This window comes from Trachurus trachurus, assembly GCF_905171665.1.
Source record: "Trachurus trachurus genome assembly, chromosome: 21".
In the NCBI taxonomy this organism is placed as follows: Eukaryota; Metazoa; Chordata; class Actinopteri; order Carangiformes; family Carangidae; genus Trachurus; species Trachurus trachurus.
In genome coordinates this window covers 18081010-18104847 of record NC_139899.1, presented here as the reverse complement: position 1 = coordinate 18104847, position 23838 = coordinate 18081010, and the positions used below count along the sequence as shown (strand labels likewise).

The following is a 23838-nucleotide window of genomic DNA, read 5'->3' as shown; positions in this document are numbered from 1 at the left end:
ACCAAAGGAATGTGTCACACCAGTGTAGAGCCGTAATGATGTCAACTTGTTATTTACTTTCCAAATCTGAATGACTGAGCAAGGCGAAAGGAGAATTAATCAACCGCTGTGTGACCGGGCAGGCGAAAAAGAGCGGAGTGTGGGGGAGGGGAGGAGAAGCTTCATGGGGCCAGATAGACAACATGCAAGACTGTAGCCTGCGAGACTCAGCTCCCTGCTCATACTACAACAACAAAAAAAACCTAAGTAATATTACATTTTAAGACGTTATATATATATATAATCGAGAGTGCGCTCTAAGTTAAATTACAACACTCCTGTGAGTCAAAACTGAGTCAGGATTGTCTCCATTTTAGATTGGCTACATAATGTACAGTAGCTCAGTGGTAAGGGCAACACAGGCTTTGAAACAGTCTTTGGACGACGAGCATACGTTTATCTCTTTATGTAACATGTAGCCACTCTGAGTGTAAAGATAAAGCTACACTTTACAGTGCCACATTTTTTTTTTTTTTTTAGCACTTAACCTACTTAGCTGGGGGGCAAATCGACACATAAGAGGCAGAAATGTTTTCGCGAATTGATTCATAAATCTAGCTACTTTGTTGTGTTTTCATGTTTTCAATATTCAGGTTTAAGGTCAGCCTTCACCTCCCCAGCGCCCCCACCTCCTCCTCCTCCTTCCCTCCCCCTCCTCCTTCTCTCTCTCTTTCCTATTCTCTGTCTACGTCTCTCTCCCGCTGCCGATCAGCGCCTGCTTGTTGCCGTCTCTTTACGTCCCCTGTTCTCAGTGGACGGTGAAACTCCACAGAGTTAAGCCCTTACAGCCGCCACTGAAACTCGGCTTGTTGTTTTTTTTTTTTTTTTTTCCTCCTCCTTTCCCACTCCCCCCTCCTCCACCACCACCACCACCACCCTCCGCAACTTTACCGCCAGTTGTCAGTGTTGTCTGGGGCGATTACGCTTCGTTATAGCACGAATAAGCCGACAGTGAGTCACAGCAGCAGCGGTCGGAACTTGAAATATGACGATAAGCAAAATGGGAGGAAAGTCGCTGCTGGCTCACTGAAGTTGGAGGTTCTCCTTGTGGAAGAGGAAGAGGTGGCGGCGGACACCACGAGTTCACTCTCACAATAAAAGGTAAGCCAGTTACACACACACACACATAGAGAGACACACACACACTCTCTCTCTTCGCTCTCACACACATACACATAAAGAAATAGAAAAAAAGTCGAGTTGCGCGTGTTTGGCTGCACTGCATTCACGCTGCGACTGTGTTTGTGTGTGGGTTTTTTTATAATGACTTTCAGAAATTGGTGATTATGGCGTTGATTAGGAGGTTGTTGCCGGCAGAGCTTAGTCACCCATTGACTCACACGTGTGTTGAAATTCTTGCTTGTGTGTCTTTCTTTTTCGCTACAACCTACTTTTCTCACGCCATGTGTTTTATTTTTTATTTTTTGTTAAAACCTTGGTTTAGCTCAGCTGTGAACTACTTAACAAAAATACAATACGGTTTTTTTTTTTTTTCTTTTTGTACAGGGGGTTAGGTTGTCCCAGTTTGGCGAATCTGCCCTTTTATAGCACAAAAGAAAACCTCCCTCCAAATCAAGTTGCACCAGTGCAGTTTCAGTCATTTTGGTGAAGCTGAAATATGAATGATACACATAGCCTATGTATTTATATTTCCTTGCAGACTTAAAGCGCATGAGTGGGGGAGGGGAAAGACATTCAGCTGTACTAGACATTGCCACCTTTAGTCAAGGGACAGTTCATGTTACTGTATAACTACACTGTTAAGCTGTTTCCTGAGCATGTCAGCTGGAAGTGTCTGAAAGCACAAGAGAGGCATCAACATATCAAAAGTAACCTGTGAAATGTGAAGCCCTGGGACACTCTGATTGTACCTTTAAGTGTTATTATTATTTTTCAAGTGTTGCGTGTGTGTGTGTGTGTGTGTGATGTCCACACAACACATTGTACTAAACAGTTTACTTTTGTCACAAAGAGGTAAAGAAATGTTGTGTGACCTTATTTCCCACTTAGTATCTGTAGCTGTTCTCTGTAGGTCATGGAATAATGGGATGCAGCATGTACAAACACAGTTAAGATGTCTCGCCTGGCCTCTGAGCATCAAAGTGTTCATTATCTCTGCAAGACATGACAAGGATTTAGATGAAAATAACACCCCCCCCCCCCAAAAAAAAAAAAAAAAAAAAAAACACACTGCTGTTTGAATGCTTTCTTAATCTGATTCTACCTCGGTGGCCCAAATAATGAATGCTAAAAGTGATGTCCCCATTTTCTTGTTGACCTAGTGGCTGCTGCTGGATGTTGTTTGTACACAACATCAGTCAGTCTTGTTTGGCTACAGAAATCACATGGAGCCTTTATAACAAAGAGTCTGCATTGGAGAGAAGGTACTGGCTGGACTTGATTTGACATTTTGGTGACTTACCACCTTTGTGTATTCAATTGGATATCTGTTAATGTTATGGTGCTTTATTCAGTTTTCATTTAAGGTTCCTCAATATTTACGCAATTTATTTTCACTTGGAAAAAAATAAGTAAAAATCATGTTCTTTCTCTATTTTTGTTCCATTTAACGATTAGGGTTGGAGTTAACGCTAACCCTATTGCAATTTTGATTGTATTGCAATTAATTATGCATCCCTAGTTTCATTGTTAAACATGAATCCAGGTTTATTGTCTTGATGACCTTACTATAAAACTGTGCCACAAACGATCGGACTATTTTTTATATACGATTCTTACATCTATGGTATCCAATCCAAAATGCTCGCTCACATTTCTTTTTTCATTTGGCGTCATGAATAATTGTTCAGCACAGCTTGCTAGTTTACTCCATTTTGTGTTAATGAAGACATGAACTAGTTTACGGAAACCACAAGGGCTGCCCCAAATACCATGTTTAGGGCTGCAAGAGCTTCACTGAGAACTGCAGTTTTTTCAGACACTTGACTTCTCAGGTGCTGTTCCAACGCGTCACCCACTGTATATAGTGATTTGGAGAACTGAAAGGGTCGTCACAAGTGTCAGTGATGGTAATATGAGATGAGATCTGTGACACACAGAACTATCACTCGGATTAAATAGGCTATGTCTTTTTCTGACAATAATTAATTATAATAATTCTTGTTTATGCATCATAAATAATGGTCATTTTTAACTTCTAGCATGCAGATATTGATTTGGACGGCAATTACCGATCATGGAAATCATTGAAGCATTGAAACTTTGAGCTTCAGGTCAGCCCCAGAGACCACATGGTGTTTAGTGGATAAGAGCCCCCTAGAGTACGCAAAATTACATGTTTCCATACATCAGTTAAGCATTTGGTCGCCTCTTTTTTACAATTTAGTAAGTTGACATTTGGGTTAAAATTAGTTGAGCTTGAATTTGGTGGATTAATTTAACGGCATGAAACGTAGTTACGGTAGATGGCTGTTTGTTATACGCAGTTGAGTGTTTTGTTTGATGTGATGTATGAAATGGAACACAGTGGATTGTATCTATAAATATGTACGCATGTGTGATTTGCTTATATGTGCAAAGATAGACCTGTAACACTGAGACACTGACTGCAGATGTAATGCCTAGCCTTAGCAGCATGATGACCTGTTTTGTCACCAGAGGTGAGGGCTGGCAGTGAAGTCTAATTGCAGTCGTTACAAAAACAGGTTTAGTGCTGCCTGTTAAAAGAACTCTGAGTTTCATTATGCCTTAATTGCAAGTTTCTCATAACATAAGTGTTTCCAATTATTACTGTTATTGCGAGTAGCAGAAATGTTCTCTATTCGTCATAGACTTTGAATCGTTCCTTCTTAACTCTTCTTCAGGGCTTCAATTGTCTTTCTTTTGATTTGGTGCTCCAGTAGATGGGCATAGATGTATTGAATCCACAGAGGACATCAATGAATAATGTTGTTGGCCCACGGGTTATTGTCTGCCTGCCTCTTGTTTAGTGACAGGATATGAGCCACGATATAAGAACCACGCTGTCTGTGATGTCAGCGCTGTACGTGGTTTCAGGTCTAGTAAAAAAAATGGGCTGGCCTGTAATATGGGAAGTATCATCATTCATCTGCTGGCTTCTAGTCACTCCTCGATTTGCCCTAAATTGATTCTTGATAAATCATTTGAATGCGACTGCTGTGGATTCAGTGAACAGCAGATGGCAAACAGCAGCGGAAAATCTAAAGTACATTGTGTGTTCAAAACAGAAATGCATCCTCCTGCTCATAAGTAGGGCAAGGAAGTCCCTGAGAAAGCCCATGTCAGCCTTGTGGTGCTGCAGAGCTTTGTAACGGGCTGCCCAAATATTTCTGTAGCAGTATTTATTTATGATAGGCCATGGGGGGAGGTGAACCATTCTCTCCCTCCAAAAGAGACATGCAGTGTTCATGGGCTATCTGCCAGTTGGCAGACTAGTGGTTACTCTGAAATAACGCCCATACAAGTACTGGCTAGTTCAAGGCTATAGTTATTTATTTGGATTAGTTTTGGATTTAGGGGTGGCTCTGTTTAGTGCTGTGTGAACTTGTGTCTGTTGTGCCTCGACTGTCCTGTGTATTTAAATTAAAACAAGCGGGAGAAAACTACATGCCTTTAAGGGTGTGTTAAACTCCCAACTCTTTCTTGTGTCTAGCAGCTAATCAGTTTCTGTTCCTGAACCCACTGTAGAGAAAGATTCAGGTTCTTTCTTTATATTTAAAATAATATGTTCATTTGCTTTTAGTGAACTGTGATTTGGCTGTGTCAGGGAAGGCTCAGTCAACAGACACTTCTTTTTGTTGTTTTCAAGGACAGTGTGTTTGTAGGCAGTGTCATATCTTAATACTGACAAAAAGGAAAAGTTAAAATAGACAACAAGTTGAGTTACTATCATTCTAGTGTGCCTCTGAAGTCGGTCTGTCATTTTTAACTACATTTTCAGAAGAAAGGTGTTGGGGCCACAATTATACTGGTGGATGACTGTTCAGGAAGTTGTGCAAGCACATGCATGCCAGAGTGAGAAACTTTTTTTTTCTGACTAAAAGGAATTATTGTGTTTCCACTCTCTTTTCACCCCCCTGCTGATTGAGCCATATAAGATTATTTTGTGTGTGTGTGTGTGTAAACGTGAAGAAATGTATGTACTCGATAACATGAGGTTGAACTGCTTCGCCCTAATCCAAATTTGTATTGGAGCCATAAAAACCATGGAGACCACATCTTGAACTGTTATGACTTTGTACCTCATGGTTTGACAAAGACTTCTTCACTGTCTGAAAAAATGGGTGGGGCTAGACAATGACTTAGTTTATTTTATTTTAATATTTTTGATTTAGCGTCCCCATGTTGCATGTAAAGCTATCATGGTTCAACAAAAGTCAGTCAGAAGGTTTTTTTAGCAACTTAATCTTCATCTCCCTCCCGCTGATAAAAGCGCACATGACTTAACTGAGCTTTAAGCTCTGTGATCGGATGTTTATTATCACTGATGGACATACTGAGAGTTGTAGCTGATTTCCCATCATATTGCACCACGTTCTCATCATGTACACAGGCTTGTACCTTTGACTTCTTATCAAAGAACTAGATAATTTATAATGCGGTTATTCATCTTTTTCTTGCCTGTACAAGCCATGGAAGTGCTTCAACTAGAGCTGCACAATATATCATTTCAACATTAATACTGAGATGCACACATGTGCAACCGTCACATTGCAGGGTGTGTGATGTCTTGCTGTAGTTTTTATTCCTCTTGATCCAAAAAAGGAAACTCGCAAGATCCTCATCTCCTGCGCCTAATGAACAAGAAAAGCTCATCTTTCATTACATGATTTTGTCAGATTTAAGGGTTCTCTGGGTTTGATCAGCTCCCAGTGTGCTCTGGTGAAAGGCGCACTTCATTAATTTATCAAACAACCAAAGCAGGCCTCAATAGCGAACTAGCACCACCTGAAAATGAGCGCTGTTTTGGTTTTCTGATTAACTGATCAAGTGCACCAGAGCACATAACTGATCACAGTACATGCATAGTCTGTGTTGCACTAGCCTGTAAACATGCATGCGACTGTCACAGATAATGTCTCAGAGATGATGACATTGGTGTTATCAGCGGCACCTCATCCTGGGGTTGGTTAAAAGTTAAAAAGCCACTGTCACGGGGCCCTGCCAGGTCTCTAATGTGAGAAACGCCTAATACATGCAACACACAACTTGCATAATCCAGATCCGTTTGTATATTTATATCTTGTCAGCGTTTAGATAAGTCTGTTGGTTTAGTTAGAGTTTTACTATCCTCAGCCATGCCACCATTTTTGCTTTTCTTCCAACATGCAGATTAAGCGTGGATATTATAAATGGTAGCACAGCTGCAACATGGTGTGTTTGTAAAGTTTATTAAAGAACAATTTGTTTTTCCCAAACACCTCTCCAACTGAGTTCTCCAGTCCAAGTTGCTCTCTGGAGGGGTGGAACCAAATGCGATGATGATGAATGTTAATTGGATATGTGTACACGAGCACCACCACTATTTGCATTTCTTGTCTTCACCCCTTCAAGCATCATTGCATGTTAACTAAATGAGCATTTAATGGCAGTCCCATACTGGCGCATGGAAGTCAGTAATATCGTTATTAAAAGGAAGGCAAACATTGCACTGATTCATTTTTTTTTATTGCGGTGTCATGTTCTGAATGTACTTGTGAGTTATCTGTCTAGAGCCTTGGCCAGGCAGCCGGTGATAGGGAGTGTGTGTTTTCAGGAAAACCATGAATTGTGGCTTTGAGTGCACTGCTCCGGAAACGAAACAACCATCTGTAGAATGCCAGTGAAAGTTTCAAGTGTGCTGCTGCATAGTTTGTAATTTCCTTTTCCTTGTAGTTTGTAACTTGAACATCATACCACAGACTGATCTGACCAGTTGTGAACATGAATGCACAGAGAAATTGAGTACACACATAATTCATTGAAATTGCATTTGAGGTATAATCTTTCTTTATCAGTGCTGTACAAAAGGCCAGTTATATTATGGGGAATAATAATTCCATCCTGGATCCTAAAAAATAAACAAATAAACTACATTGTTGGTCCGGTCATGTGTCTGCATTAAGAGAGGCCAGTAATGGACCAGGGAAGAAATGAACGCACTTAAATTAAAGACATGATATTGGTATCTCATGATTGATTTAGTAACTCCATGTATTGTGATGATCTAAATACACAAGTAGATTTATAACATCTCCAGATACATTGGATGAATGTGAACCCAGAGTTCTGTTGAGTTACAATAAGAAATTGGAAAACATTTCCAAACTTTTCAATCCGTGTGGAATCGATTGCCCAGCGGGATGTAGCTGTGCCGTTTAGAAGACACATACACACACTGTGTAGGGGAATCTTTGTTTTGAGGTGTTAAATGTTGCACTGTGTAAATGCTAGATAAAGAATAAGTCAAAGCATGGCTTAAAATAAAGATCAGCATTTCAGCTCACTTGTCTGCTTTGTTTGTTTGACCCTGGTGTCAGATGGAAGGAAAGCTCAAGGAGAGTGGGGGGTATTCAGGGTGGCATGAGCAGCTGTTGACAGAGAAGCAAGATCTTCTGGTCACCATAGCAACACTTGTATTGCGCACACTGGTTTGTCGCTGTGTTTACAGCTTATTTGTGCAATCCTCATCTTGCTGGAAAAAAAGAGAATTGCCTGGCAGAGGCCTTTATGTTGACTTTACAATCTCCTGAACACTTAGTTCTCCTCTTCGATTGAATGAGTATAGAAATATACATTATCTCTACTAAATGAAAATGGACAAAATGATACAATGCTTTCTTCCTTCAGTAAAATGCTGGTTACGTAAAAGCATGTGAAGACATATTGTACGTTCCTCTAAAGATGTAATAGTTTCAGTTCCTGTCAGTGGTGGAGACAATGGACCTTGCTACAGTGTGTCAACACAGCAGAGATGTTCTGTTCACTATTCTGTCGGCTGTTTTTGATCAAATGAACAGATAAATTTGGTCTCAATTTCAGATAGAATACACAGGAACTTGTGGCTTTTTATCATATTATGCAACATCAAGATACAAAGTATGCACTGGCCTAGATTAGAAATGATCTCATTTTGCAAACTTGTCTTTTGTTGTACAGTGAATTCTATGATGTGAAAAACAGAGCAATTAAACCAGAGCAGTAAACTATCTTGTGCAAATTTCTCTCTATACATGTGGTGATACAATTGCAAGGTCAGAGGATTGAAGGCGTTATTTGTTTCTAAGCACAAAGTAACAAATGACATGTAGAACATGTGTTTTTACGCTTTATTTCCTTTATTCCCACAATTCCTGTGGGTGGCAATTCACTTGGCTCCCACCCCCACAGAGGTATGTGCACGTGCCTGTCCCAAGGCGACTGGTTTCTTTGTGTGTGTACTTGCGTGCACAAATGAAACCAGGTTATTTAGAGAAACAAGATTAAAGGGATAGTTCAACATTTTGGCAAATACACCCATTGCCATAATCCCTATAGTCCTAAGAGTAGGTTCGTTTACTAATTGTCGGTGCAAGCTATTTTTAGATAGACGGAGCAGAGAAGTGAGCTGCTCAGCTACCGCTACGGAGGCTAATGGAATTTCTTGGTTTCCCTCATCAAATACAAAATCCAACAACTCCAAAACACTCTTGTGGACAAGTTGTGACCTGCCATTCACCACACTATAAGATAATAACGTAACGTTACGAGACAGAGTTGTTTTCAAGGCAAATGCAGAGCTGGTGTCGTGCTGAAAAGAGACTGCTTGCCGAAAAACTTTTCTTCTCCGCCGATTTAAAAATAGCTTGCAACGACAATTAAAGATAACGAACCTACTCCTAAGACTAGAGATTATGGCAATGGGCAAATTTGCCAAAAGGTTGAACTATCTCTTTAAGGCAGGAAATCACAAAAAGTGTTGACTTGCAATTACCTTACTGTAAAATCTGTGTGTTACAAGTGGCTGGTCAACAATTAGATCTAAAAGAGAATTGTTTTTCAGCAGCGATGTTGTTGTCCAAGCGTCTGTGAGGATGCAGCACCGACCCTCATGCGAGTCACGATAGCCTCATATGAAATGACCTTAGAATCATTATCATAGGATTATTCATGTTTGTCTTTTGTGTTTACATTTACAGCTTTTGCCATAATGCCCATTTACAACCTGCACTATGTTTTTTTTTTCTAACACACTTAAGAGACAACATTTGCAATTTACTCCATCCAGCCATAAGTATTTGACTTTACTAACTCCAAGTAGCTTGCCACAGCCTGTGGAGAGCACTAGCTATGCTGTAATTACTAACAGAGGATCTTAGCTATGGACACAAGTGCAGGCAGCTAAGTGCTAACACTATGGTACAATGGTCAATGGTACAAGGTCAATGTTAGCCTTTCTTGGGGAGATGTTTGCTGTGGCTAATCCCCATCATTTTTGTGTGTGTGTGTGTTCATCAGAAGCCGCGGTTCTCAGTAATTGACGCTGCAGCCCACACTGTACATTTTCGGCCATATTGCCATATTCACCCTTTCACTATCAGTTTTACAAAGATGTCTTCTGAAAAACGAGTGGGTTCTGTGGGGTTTGATGCACTGGTTGATGACTCAAAGTAATGCTGTATGCCGTGCTCACATAGTGTGCCAGTGAAAATGAACTTTCGTTAGTAGCTGGTAATTTCGGGGAATCCTAGTATTTAGATGGTAAATGTCTGTGGCAAGATGTGACCGATTCCAGTATCATTTGAATATGTCCTACACTGCATGGGCAGAATGAAATGGAAAAAAAAATCAATGGCATCATATTAGCAGAAAGTGTGATGAGATGATTTTAGTGTGGATGGTTATTACATGCGTTTCATTTCCACTGGAAGAAATTTTTAAAAAGACAATGTTATTTTTGTTGGGATGTATGCCAAACAAGCATGTTCTCCCATGTCTGAATATGATTTGTAGGCGGGGGTGTCTTTGTAAAACCGCAATGCTTCTGCTGCAATTTGAATATTGTACATGGCCAAAACTGCAGGGATCTGCATTAGTGAGGGCATGTTGCTACAGGTACGGGATGTAATGCTGTCCAGCTGGAATAATAAATCCATCAGCTTTAAGGCCTATTAGATACTGTTACGCTGTACAGCAGGTAATAATTCTGTCACGAGGAAGCAGCTGTGTAAAATGTCTTAGTTACACATATTTAACATTCAGTTGTAACTTTGGCTTTGGATTGAATAATTATAGATAGGTCGGTGAATGCTACGGTTCAATCATCAATACTGTTGTCTCTCTTAGCATTTCTAGCATCTATTCTTTGACATTGTCTATATCCTCATTAATAAAACTGGGTAGGTCTTTTTCATGTATGTAATGTATTGTCCACATCAGTAGGGGAAGAAGCCCAGGGGTTCTCGTCTTTGAACAATGCGAGACTGCTGATACTCTTTTGTTTCTTCTGAGAATACTAAATGACACCAATGGGCAAGTGGGAGTTGTCATTTTTATTTGATTCTAATGGGTTCAGCATGAGGGTGGATCTTAGGTCCTGACGCCCCCGATTAGAAGCCATCATGATGAATCCTTTCAGTGATCCTCGTTGTCTGTCACCATCCCCCATTCATTCCCCCGAGGAGAAAATATAATTGATGGTGGCGCCTTGTGAATGTGCAATTCTCTCTTGAAAAAAGAAAGACACACCTAATACACTCATTCGCACAAATATGTCAAGGCACATATCAAAGATTTGGCTCGTTCTAGTTGTGTGTGTGTGTGTGTGCGCGTGTTTGAGGAATCGAAGCTCATAGTTTGAACACGTTTGCAGTATCAGTGGTTGCGGTTGCACTAACGTGTTACCCCGATGACCTCTTTTGATTGTTAATTGCTGGAAGAAACATTAGGTTAGGCCCGGTGGTCCCCAGGGGTGGCCAGTAGCCATGTGCTTATACGTAGGGCCAACACCACGCAGGTTTTCATCTGGACTGATCACCTCAGCAGATCGTTTCTTGTACGAGTTCTTTTCGCCACCGCTTAAAGGAGTGTTGCTCAGTAGGTGGAGTGTTTGGTTGAAATGAAAACCTGCGCGCCGTTGTTTCTCTTGGCACACTCTTGGCCACCCCGGGTAAACATTTAAAGTGTTGCCACCCATAGGAAGCGTGGGAGAAGTGTTTCCCCCCAGAGACGGAAGGGCTATACCATCCCCCCACCGTGCGTCGACCTACATTGGCCGCCGCTAAATGACTCATTGAGAGAGAGGCGAGGAATAACGCTCAAATGGTTGTTGTGATTACCTGTGTGGGGATCATTATTTATCACCCTGCTCCCATTCCACCATCCCCTCTCTCAGATTCCCCTCCCCCACTCTCTCTCTCTCTCTCTCTCTCTCTCTCTCTCTCTCTCTCTCTCTCTCTCTCTCTCTCTCTCTCTCTCTCTCTCTCTCTCTCCCTCTCCCTCTCTCTCTCTCCCTCTCTCTCACTCACTCACTCACTCCCCTCCCCCCCTGAAGACTGCAGCCCAACCAGAAGCTTCAAAGGCGGGTTTTACTCAGCAGAGCAGTTCAAGAGAAAATGGCTGCTGTTTCCAGGTCTTGTTTGCACATCTGTCAGGAGGTGACTGTTCAGGAGAAAATGGGGTCCCTGGTATGCTGTTTTTTTTGTGTGTGTGTGTGTTTTTTTTAACATCATTCTTTTCAAACCTGCATGTGTAGGAGATGGCTGGTTATGCAGATCTCATTACTCCATTACTTATAAATTTAAATGTTTATGTTCGAAAGGCATTTTATTTGATGTTTTGGTGTTTAACGGATGATTTCACATGGCAAGACTATTTCAGAGCACGACGCGTGAAATTATTAGCAGTGGCATGTTTGTTTTACCCACAGTAGCGGAAATTGTAACATTTTTTTCCTATCCGTGCGTGGGTGTCACACACACAAATACATAAAGAGGAAGTCAGCGTTTTGTTGTAAAAATCTATTATAAGTTAGATTCAACCTGCTTGAATCTGCAGCTTCCCTCCTCTTTGTATATTGGCTGCAATGCAAAAGCAGGTCTCTGAACTGGTTCACAGTGAATAGAAATTCAGGTTCCCAGCATGTTCCCTCCTTTTACACTCATCCTTAAATGGATCCTAAATAGTTAAACCACAGCAGCAATTTCCCTTTCTTTTAACTTTGAATGATCTCAAAGTGCAGAATGTACACACGTGTTGGTTGGATTCAATGTAGATGTTCTATAAACGAACATCATGTGCTACTTACTATATTTGAAGAACTTTAACATGTACATGTTCTCATCAGATATGACTGTGATGAATACAAAAACCACAGTCATAAAACATCTTACAGCTAACAGTAGCTCTTTACTTGGCAATTTCGTAGAAACTGCAAAAAAGACTTTCTGTGTCAGTCCTTACTTCAGTACTCCGAATTGTTTTGAGTAATTCGCAAAGCCGCTTAGCACTAACATTAGCACTACAACACAGGAGAAGATTCCGAATTACAAAGCACAGACTGAGAGACGTAAAAGAACTGCTGACATTCGACTTCACATTGCTTTGGAAAACCTTAAACAACTCTGAATTACTCAAAATAGACAGACTCAGTCGCAAGATTATTGTTGTGGAGTTTGTGAGGGATGCAGTAACATCCCCTACCAACCAAAACAAACCAATCAGAGTGGAAATTAATGTTTGGCAATTCCGTGCTCCCTGGCAACCGAGAAAATCCAACTTTGCATTTCTGACAACTTGGAGATATACCAGCCACCCATAAGACGATCTGTTCACCAAACAATCAGTGTGTTCTGACCCGACATCATAAGACAATTCATACTATTTTTTCTACATTCACTCATCTGCATTAGTATTGGATAGTTTGTAACCAACCTGTGCATGTGTACTGGTATCATAGCTCTTTCACTTTGGTTTTAATGTTTGTTTGTTTTTTAACATTTACAAAGCTTTGGGGTTCAGGTATCTTTCCTGTAAATGGTACAGCACAGACTCTGGTTATGGAAATATTATGGTTGAAGTCCATTCATCTGTGTTCTTGAATATTTGCAGATTCATTATGTTGAGGTTTGTCAAAGCATACTTATGGAAAGTGTTTGCACGAGTTGCTAGATAGTGCATTGTCAGACATGCATGAGACGGATTTACGAAAAAAGCAGCTACAACGTTTCAGGTGTCAACAGACAGTTACATTATAAAGGCTCTCATTATTCTTCAGCTTTGACCACATCCTTAGGCCACGGTGCACTTAGGTGACTCGGTAAGCTGGCGGTGTTGTTTACATTGTCAGCACTTGTCGCAAGATTGCAGTAAGCGGATGAAAGTTAACCGTAATGAGCCTGTTCACCACAGTGTGTGGTGTGGAGTGGTTTTCATCATCTATCATTGGGGCTCCAAGCCCCGGCCCATCCATTGCTTATCTTTTCTGCAGCCATCTGATTGCAGTAGGTAATCTTTAAATGTAGCATGTTGGTTGTACCCTGGAAAGTCGCCGCGAGCTAAAACTACACAGACTGATAATATTTGGTAAGAGATGCTTCAGACATTTGTTACACAACTGAAACTCAGTCTTAGAGACATTTTAAAGAGACATTTAAAGCAACAGGAAACTACAAATTGAGAAACTACAAATGTTGACACCTTTGTTGTGACAGCATTTTTGTTGAAAGTGGGTGTCGCCAGTGTGTGGTTGGCAGGTCATTTGTTTAATTTGCTCATTGAGAAGAATGGTAACTCAATGCTGGCAGAAAGGATCTTTCAAAATAAAACATCAGAGGAGAACAAAGAGGGGAAGAAAACAGCTGTATTTGTATCCAGTGTGAAATGTGGCCACAACTGGAGAAAAAGCAAACTGGGCTGGTGCAGAACATGGCAAAACGGCTAAGTTGTTGGAATTTTGTCGAGCTCAGCAATGTGAGTTGTAGGTCAGCAATGTAAGTACCTCAATGTGGTTAATCTGTGCTGTGCTATGCTTTTTTTTTTGTATGAGCAGCCCTGTAAGCAAGTGTTATTTTTTTCTTTTTCCCTTCTTCAGAGGAATCATGTCTTCAGATGTTGACTCTGCTCAACTACACGAGTTAAGTGGATAAACCGTAGCCCTAGCAAAGGTTGGCGTGTTGTGCGGCTTGCTGGACGGCACGCATTGTTTGGTCAAAGGAGGCTGGGATGCCCAGGGAGTTGGTGAGGGTGGCATCATGCGCCCATCTGTTAGAGGGATTATTGCTCCTGCCTTGCACTGAAGGGACCTGTGAGCCCCTCCAGACTGCCTGTTAATTACGTTTCCAGTTGTTCAGTATGTTGCTGTAGTCGCCTTGGGTGCAGTGGCTGCCTGGCTTTGATGTGGCTGTCCCTTCCTAGTCCCATAAGTAAGCTAATTAGTGAAAGAGAGACATGGTGACAGTGGTCAAAGCAGGTCGACCAGCTTGGTTTTGTTTTAAGAAGATGGGAGCAAAGAGCCTGTTTCCCTTGTTGGTTGATGTTTATGATAAAGAGAATGTACGAAATGTTGAGTTGACACTCATATTTCTGTCTTTGCGTGTGTTATTTTTGAGATTCTTTCCCCTTTTTCTGCAGTTGTTGAAGTGTTTTTTTTTTTTTTTTTTTTACTACATGTGTAACTTAATAGCTCCTCTTTCCTGTTGGAGAATATAAGTGTGTCATCATAGTGGACACACTGGTTGCAGACTAGGTTGTTATAATTCCAGGCCTTAGTTTGTCCGCTGTGGTACAATAAAGGTAGACTCTTTCTGAAAGAATATACCAAGGTGAAAGTGAATAATTCATGTTGAGTAACATGTTCAACCCCTCTGGCTGTATGCCCACTGGTAATTGGGACAACACCATTCTCTATTTTGCTCGGTCGCTCTTGTTGCTATGCTACCAAAGGGAAACTTGAGTGGGCCTGGACAGTGTTAGGAATGAAGGTTGGGCAGCTATGCAGTCTTCATACCTGACACCATCCCCCTCTTTTATTTCTCTTTTTATTCTCAGCAAAATGTCTGTCCCTTTATCTCCCAGTGGGAGAGCAGGAAATAGTTGTATGCCTTTTGTTTTAACAGTCATTATCAGGTTGCAGGCTTTGCCTTTTCCTTACTTTAAGTCTTGCTTATCATATTTACCTCACTTTTTTGCATTTGTTTACATTCTGGTTGTGAATATACTGTATAAATAATCTCATTCCAACTCCATTTACCGTGCTCTTTTGAAAGTGTATTCCTGAGTCACTGGAAAATGATGAACTCTACAGTATTCTTGCAGTGTTCATCAGCCCGAGGACAAAAACATGATGGAATTCACAATGTAATTGCATTTTTGTTTTACTCAGCTCCCGTCAGTTATGAGACAGTCTCAATTGATATGTTAACAGAAGCTCTATTAAACACCCCTATTTGTTGAAAATAACTCAGAAGGGAAGGTCAGGCTGCCTGCTATGAATAATTAGCCCCTTGGTCTCTTCTGTAATTCACTAGATGGGTAGTAGACTGGCATTTAATATCCTTACTGCTTTATCAGGGCTTTTTCCATCTAGATGGTTGGCCGGGTCACTAATGGGAAGCACCATTCAGTTCTCAGTGGAAGCCAAATGGATATAGACACTCCCATTAGGCCAGAGAAGAGAGGCTGGAAATACTTATATCCAGTACTATTCATGGATTCACAGGTTAAGTGACCCAGCTATTGACATTGTCAAAGTAGGGAGTCATGCAGCAATGGGCAAGACAAGAGTGATCATGTACTAAGAGAGGCTGGAGGTCAGGGCTGTCCCGTCTGTGTGTGTGAGTTTATGTGTCTATTAAAATATACCAGCACATGACTGTGTCACTAAACAAAGCTGCGGCACACATTTTGTGCAGTGTGGAGTACTTGTATCTATATTTATGGGAACGTGATGAAGATATCTTTTGTAAGAGCAGCTTAGAAATATGTCACATGCAAGAGTGCAGACCTAAGTGTTAATTTTAAACTCCCATCTCTGATTATTTTTTACAGGAGTGAGCCCAGCCTTCCAGCATACCTCCTCCCTTTCATTGGGCTAAGATGAGTATTACTAGCGACGAAGTGAACTTCTTGGTCTACAGATACCTCCAAGAATCAGGTTTGTCTCACTCAAGTCTGTTCAACACAATCCCCACTGTTGCAGAGTTTTGTCTCAAACCCATGTTGTCGTACATAAACAGTTTCAAAATGCAAAACAAACACATAACATGCTATTTTCCTGTTATTCACGCTCACGCAAAAATATTTTTTTCTTTTGCCGATACTGCATCCAAATGAACTGGCCCTTCACTCTCTGTAATGTGGGTGCCATTCTTCTGAGATGCCAGCATGTTATTCACTGCCCAATCAATTATCCAAATTCTAGCTGCTCAATTTTATTACTGTTTACTGAGACCGCTGGTGGAGCCATTTGGCAGAAAACACGCTTCTAGCTGCTCAGAGGTCAACACTGATATTGGCATGCCTTATAACGCTCTCAAATGTCATAGTTGCCACGCTATTCTTTTTTGTATTCAATTACTGTTGGTTTTGTTTGGATCGGACAAGACTTTCTTTGAATGTTTGTGTTGTGTTTGTAGACATCTTGTGCTTGGCACTCTCCCACTAATGAATATGAATGGTGTTTTGTTTTCAGGTTTCTCTCACTCAGCATTCACCTTTGGCATTGAAAGCCACATCAGCCAGTCCAACATCAATGGAACACTAGTGCCCCCTGCAGCCCTCATCTCCATCCTGCAGAAAGGGCTTCAGTATGTGGAGGCAGAAATCAGCATCAATGAGGTGAGGGCAGGGACCTGCTTTTTTTTTTTTCAAGCTTTTTTTCAAGCTGCCATAGATGTTTTCTGTTGCTAATGATTCAAAGACAGACTTTAATCTCTATGACAACACACCGGTTTAACTGCAAATGCTTCTCACATTGTTGCACATCCTTACTCTGGGAAAAAAAAGAGAAAACACTGAAGAATGTTTGTGGAGGACCACCAATTAGAAAACACATTTCACCCCTAATTGATCATTATCGAGAAACACCACTCCAGACAAGCCGCTAATTAAAAACCCCACCGCCTCATGATGTGTTATTTTGCAGGACGGCACGGTCTTCGACGGTCGGCCGATCGAGTCGCTGTCGCTCATCGACGCCGTGATGCCAGATGTGGTGCAAACGCGGCAGCAGGCCTTCCGCGACAAGTTAGCCCAGCAGCAAGCGGCCGGCGGCATGGCAGCTTCCACCTCCGGACACCAGTCTAATGCACCAAAGAATGGAGAAGCCACTGTCAACGGGGAGGAGAACGGCACTCACAACATGAGTAAGTTCAGTCCATATATGGACGTCTCAGCCACTGCAAATTGACATGATGCATATGAAGCAATTATGTGACTGAACAGTAATCAAGAGGGGAAGAGAGGCGTTATCAGTAATTCAATCTGCTGTTGTGAAAGCTCAAGTACAAAAAAGTATGTGTTGCATGGACGATTTTAGACTTGTAATTAATTGGCAAGGAGTTTTTATTTTGAGTAAACTATAGTTAATGTATATTGTTGGCATTTACATTGAAATATAGTGTATAGTGATTATTTTTTTCTCATACAAATTTGAAACTAACGAAGACAAGTGTAACAATAGTGGCAAAGGTTGGAGCAAATGCATAACAAACACGAAAAACAAAGGTGTTAGAAAAATGTTGACTGTTAATCCTAACCTTCTCAATTATGACAGGCAATTGCACGTTGATTAATTCATTTCATTATACAATATCATTAATTATGTCATAATACATATGACTCTATATGTGTTTTTTTTTTTAAACTGCAGGAACATAAATAGCTATATGGCTTTCACAGGATGTGAGATTGTTCACAGTTTTTTAGCTTCTTCTGCGAGTGAAACCAGAGAGGTGTAGATCAGGTGCAGCAACAGACAGGAAGGAGAGGAGTGTATGTTTGTGTCGGCGTATCCCCCACGGAATTTAATTCTAAGGTGTCAATGGCAACAGGAAGAGTTAGGTGTGAGTAAGGTTCCACCATCAGGGTAGAAATGAAGTGAAAAGCTCATCAAGCTTTCCCCTTTTTGTCCTTTGCATCCATCACTGCGGTTGGGTTTCTTATTATAATGCGATGATTGTGCTCATGCAAAGTGGGTCAGTTTTTCAGACTGTCATATACCAGCAAAAAACCAGCAAAAAACTTACTTCATTCCTCCCTGTTTTTTTTTTTAAGATTAGTCTGTTCCTCCATGAACAGTGGGTAACAGTTAATTTATCAGCAGTTTAATTAAACTACTTCTAAGGTTGCTTAAGTGTTGGCATGTGTGTGTTTGCATGCATGTGTTGATGCATATTTAATTATGTGTGTATCTGTTCATTTGTGTGCGCACCAACCCTTCTCAGATAACCACAGTGAGCCCATGGAGATGGATATAGACGTTGCGATACCAGCCAGCAAAGCCACGGTGCTGCGGGGCCACGAGTCTGAAGTGTTCATCTGTGCCTGGAACCCTGTCAGCGATCTGCTGGCCTCAGGGTGAGTGTTGTCAGTGCCGAAACAGATCGCTGGATGAGTCATAACGTTATTGTATGCACACTTTTGGCTTTTATTTTGAAAGACAAATGGCTTCATAAGAACCCCTGGCTGACAGCTCATATTAAACAAACGTGTCTTTCCCCGTTGCGTTGGTATTCTGCTCAGCTCGGGGGACTCCACCGCCAGGATTTGGAACCTCAACGAGAACAATAACTCCAACTCCACCCAGCTGGTGCTGCGCCACTGTATCCGAGAAGGTGGCCAGGATGTCCCCAGCAACAAAGACGTCACCTCACTGGACTGGAATGTAGGTCCCCAATCATCCATCCGTACTTTTACCATGTGCAGCTGAGGACAGCGAAGTAACAGCTTTGATATCTTTCCATCCAACAGAGCGACGGGACTCTACTGGCAACTGGCTCGTATGATGGATTTGCCAGGATATGGACAAAGGATGGTAAGTCCTCCATCATCCAAGTACAGTATCGTTTCCCCGGTCATTAGGTTTATGTCACTGTTATTGTGAATAATGCAACCTCTGTGACACTTTTTTGAACGATCTTTTTCTAAAAGAAATGGATATGCCTCTTATCCTCTAGGAAATCTGGCGAGCACCTTGGGGCAGCACAAAGGACCCATATTTGCACTCAAGTGGAACAAGAAGGGGAACTCTATTCTCAGTGCTGGTGTAGATAAGGTAATTCATAAAGCTCCCCAAGCTTGGATTTGTGTCCTTCAGTAATAACAATATTGTCATGTTTTTTATTTGTTAGTCCTAGGGCTCGGAATGAGCTGCTTTGGGATCTGTAGCATATCATTTCACTGCTATCCATAAAGTACAATGCATACTAAACATCCAACAGTAAATGGTCCTAACAGTATATTCTTCAGAGACTCACAAAGGGAAGACTCCTGTATATCATAGCATGATCAGGTTAAACACAAATGTATCTGTATGTTAAATAAAATGCTATGAATTGCAGATAGGGTTATGTTGTGGGCCATTCTTTAAAATTAAAACTTGCAAAGAGAAAGGGAAAAAAAGATTTCACCTATGCACACACCAAGGCCAATAAGTACGACCTTTGTCTTTGTTTCCTTTACCTGACCTACCCATTGGATGGGATGATGCGTGTTAATTTCAAGCCCTGGAGCACATTTTAATGAACCCTTTTAATATGTCGCATTATTTGTAATGGTGCATTTGAATTGTCACATTTGTGGTTTGAAATGCTCAATTTCATTTTCCAGACGACAATCATTTGGGACGCGCACACAGGAGAAGCCAAGCAGCAGTTTCCTTTCCACTCAGGTAAAGCCAATTCAAGATGCATCCAGAATAGTAAAAGCTTATTATAGTAGGTGATGAGTGTGATGGAAAAAAATGTTTTCAGGTGAGATGTGGTCACACTGTGGCCTCATAAACCCTGCCCCCCCCCCCCCCAACACTTTAATGAGTGTGGACCTTTGCATTCAAATATTCCCTCAGCCCCAGCTCTGGATGTTGACTGGCAGAACAACACCACCTTTGCCTCCTGCAGCACGGACATGTGCATTCACGTATGTCGCCTCGGCAGCGACCGGCCCCTCAAGACCTTCCAAGGCCACACGGTAAACAGCTTTTTTTTTTCCGCACCGCTCCTCTGACCTCATCTCCCTTCCATAACACGCGAATTCCCTCGGCGGCCACGCTGACAACATTTGTGTTTTGCAGAATGAAGTTAATGCCATTAAGTGGGATCCATCTGGGATGCTGCTCGCCTCCTGTTCAGACGACATGACGTTAAAGGTGAGACTTGTCCTCCGCTCCTCAGCCCTCAGAGGTGAAACACAACAATCCTAGGTGGCGGATTGCATTCAGTTATATTTTGCTCTTGTTGTTTCCTTCACATGTAGATTTGGAGTATGAAGCAGGAGTCCTGTGTTCACGACCTCCAGGCTCACAGTAAAGAGATCTACACCATCAAGTGGAGCCCGACAGGCCCCGGCACAAACAACCCCAACTCCAACATAATGCTCGCCAGGTGGGAAATCACTTACACATAGCTCACGCTCAGCACCGTACGGGGCAAGACACACACATCGCTCACCTTTTGAGAGAAAAGTCAAGGTTCATGCACTCATGAAATCGCATATATGCGGTTGAGCTTTTGTCTATATGTATTTGGGAAGGGGATACTCACAGCCTGGCACTCAGAACAAACCATGTTCCGGGCAAATCCCAGCGCTAGTAAATGTCAGTGGCCCACAGCCTTACACCCTGACCCAGATGTGCACGCATGTTTAAATGTTCTCGTTCAAATACCACAGGAATTTACAGCCCTTACTAGGGTTGTGCGATCTTAACCACGGGGCGATCGTCACCCTGTGAAATAGCAGATAGCCAACATGATTGGTAAGGAGGCATTATGTTGCCGCATGAGCAACCTTACCTGTGTATCTCTCTTTCATGGAGATGACACCTAAGATGACAAATACATTCCAAGGCCATGTTCAAACTAAATTGTCATCGCAAATAACACAGCTCTCTCACTGACTGTGAAACTAAACTAAATGACGTGTTTTATTTTTTAACTGTCACTGATATCACGCCGAAGCACCTACAGCAAACAAAGCTACACCGTATTATATGTGGTTATATATGTGAAACTACGTCAGGGCAAATTAAATTTGATATTAATTCAATAATATAAATAGAAATGTACATTATGGGGGAATAAAGTCAGATATCGTCTTGACATTTACAAAGACATAAGGCGACAGTTCTGATCATCCATCAGCACAACCCACTATACTGTACCTGCCTGTAGTTCAGAATGTAAATAAAACCGACTTTATTACAACAGCTTGGATGGAACTTCATAATCTTAAGTAAATGCCATTTCAAAAACATTTTAATTGACTTTTTGTTCCCAGCACACTGTCATAGAGTTCACTTTAACCAAGTTCACCCATTGGTGATGAGTTCTGTTTGTTCATACCTCGGTGATGAGCCGTGGCTTCTGTGTTAAGAAGACGTGTTAATTGAAATCATCCTGTTTGCATCACCATTAATTTCCGACAGTGTCTCAGGTGCTATTCTCTACGAAAAGGTTCACACTTTTTTTTCATATTCACAGTGTCAAAGTGTGATCCTTATTTGTAGTTTTATTTCTCTTTGATTCCTGGTCTTTTTGGTTTCATGCACTGCATCATAAATCAGTTGTAATAATGAAACAGGCTGTTTAAAAGCATCCACAGCCACTACACAGACTTTTCGGTCATTTTTTATGGCCCCAGTGAAACTTTGCTTTCAAGTTACAAAAACATGATTACACATCCTTGGCACCGGCCACATCTCATTTGTGCACTCTGTTTCTCCCCTGTGCATACACACACAGTGCCTCTTTCGACTCGACAGTGCGACTGTGGGATGTGGAGCGAGGCGTTTGTATTCACACACTGACCAAACACCAGGAGCCTGTCTACAGCGTGGCCTTCAGCCCCGACGGCAAACACCTGGCCAGCGGCTCCTTCGATAAGTGCGTCCACATTTGGAACACCACGGTAAGTCGGGCAGGGATTTATACTGTCACTAATGGCACGGGAGAGAAGATTGATGGTGACCACAAAATCATTTGTTAATGGAGACGGTAATTTATGTGTTTGTCCTGTTGTTGTAGACTGGAGCCTTGGTGCACAGCTACAGGGGAACTGGCGGTATATTCGAGGTTTGCTGGAACAGCACCGGGGACAAAGTCGGTGCCAGTGCATCAGACGGCTCGGTAAGCCACAGCTATTATAATTCTCAACAAGATCAGCTGCTGCAGTTTGGTGCTAGAAAATACAGTGTGCATGCAAGTAAACACCAAGGCAAAAAGAGACGTGTTGTTTGAAATGTATTAATGCAAACATATGCTCTCCCTTCCAGGTATGTGTTCTTGATCTCCGAAAATAGCTGACTGGAGACTGATGAATCCTGAAATGTGGAACAAATTGCCTTCTTCTGACATCAGCAAACATACTCTCATTGCTCAAGAAGAGGTTAAGGTGGACTGAGATAAAACCCTCACAGGAGTAAAAACCAGATGACCGCAGCAGCTTCTGAGGAGCCGACACCAACTGGATTCAGTGTACCTAACAGTCCTGATGACGTGTGTTTTTACGATACACCTGTTTGAGACAATGGAAGCGGGTTAAAAGATCCCACAAGACCAGACTGAATCCAACTCCCTGGGTGCATCAGCGTTTTTTTTTTTTTTAAAAAGGTTTCTAATGAGGAAGTGCTGCGATCCCTCCGGGCCACTGGTCCAGCTGTTAACGGGTTGGAAGGGTTGGAAACACAAAGATGCGTTTTTTTTTTACAGAAAGAGAAAAGTGTTAATGAGACACGTGTTTGGCTGCGAAAGGCAACAAATTACGAAAGACAGGTTGTGGTTTTAGAATTCCTTTGTGCAAATGTTGCTTCATGTCCACAACGAACAAACTGGTGACATGATAAAAGTAACATCAATACTGAAGCACTGGTATTGTCTGTCGACAGGGTGCTCAACTTCTCCTCAGTGGAGAATAGTTTGTTTCAAGAGTACTTCTTGCTTTGTTTTTTTGTCTATTTTCCACAACAACAACAAAAATTGAATGTGCCGCTACAAGGTAGTTCTTAGCTCACGTTTAACATCAGGTCAACAAAAGGAAAAACCTGCCAAGAAATAGTCTCCTAAAATGACCTGCTCAATTCACTCGAGATTAGAAAACGTCATTTTGTGGACAAGATGTGAAAAGTGTGGTTTACAAAGAGAATTTTCTCCCTTTTTTGGATGTAAATTTAAAGAATGTAAAGATATGTAAATTAGATTAATACACAGACTTATATACTGTGTATATATGTTTATATACAGTACTCTTTATTGCCATCCTGTAGGGGCTCATTAATGGCTAAAGCTGTCACATCTTTGCTGATAATGCGTGACCAGACCTTTTTTTTTTAAATGAAGTGCATGTCTCATCAGCTTCTTTTTAACACAGTTGTTCTCAACTCGACCAATCATATCCAGTGTATCAAGTTTTTTTTTCTTTTCTTTTTTTTAATCCTCCAGTGAGTCACACATGGCACAGGGACTCGCTCTCCTCTAATAATCACTGAAGGCCATGGAAGGAAATGTGCATTTCATTACTCACATTCAGGGAATCATCAGGTCAACAATGTGGGGAGTGAGCAGTCATCACAGTCTCCTGATTGGTGTGTTTTTTTTTAAACGAAAGTGTCGCACATGGAACGAAAAGTCAGAAAAAAAAGATCCAACAACA

General features: G+C 41.5%; 1 protein-coding gene across 1 annotated transcript; it reads left to right on the top strand.

Annotated features, from left to right (window-relative positions):
- Positions 1-944: 944 nt before the first annotated feature.
- tbl1x (transducin beta like 1 X-linked) lies at positions 945-23514 on the top strand. The gene is made up of 15 exons (XM_083997227.1): positions 945-1140; positions 16024-16129; positions 16667-16812; positions 17120-17339; positions 18420-18552; positions 18718-18859; positions 18946-19009; positions 19152-19249; positions 19804-19864; positions 20042-20163; positions 20267-20341; positions 20449-20576; positions 21933-22098; positions 22215-22316; positions 22463-23514. Exons 2-15 carry the CDS (start codon positions 16072-16074, stop codon positions 22487-22489), a joined length of 1542 nt encoding a protein of 513 aa, XP_083853353.1. The 5' UTR covers positions 945-1140; positions 16024-16071; the 3' UTR covers positions 22490-23514.
- The last annotated feature ends 324 nt before the right edge of the window (positions 23515-23838 follow it).

Coding starts and splice junctions, on each gene's coding strand:
- tbl1x (XM_083997227.1), top strand. CDS start 16,072: ATGAGTATTACTAGCGACGAAGTGAACTTCTTGGTCTACAGATACCTC. Junction 16,813..17,119: donor CAGAAATCAGCATCAATGAG/GTGAGGGCAGGG, acceptor GTTATTTTGCAG/GACGGCACGGTCTTCGACGG. Junction 17,340..18,419: donor GAACGGCACTCACAACATGA/GTAAGTTCAGTC, acceptor AACCCTTCTCAG/ATAACCACAGTGAGCCCATG.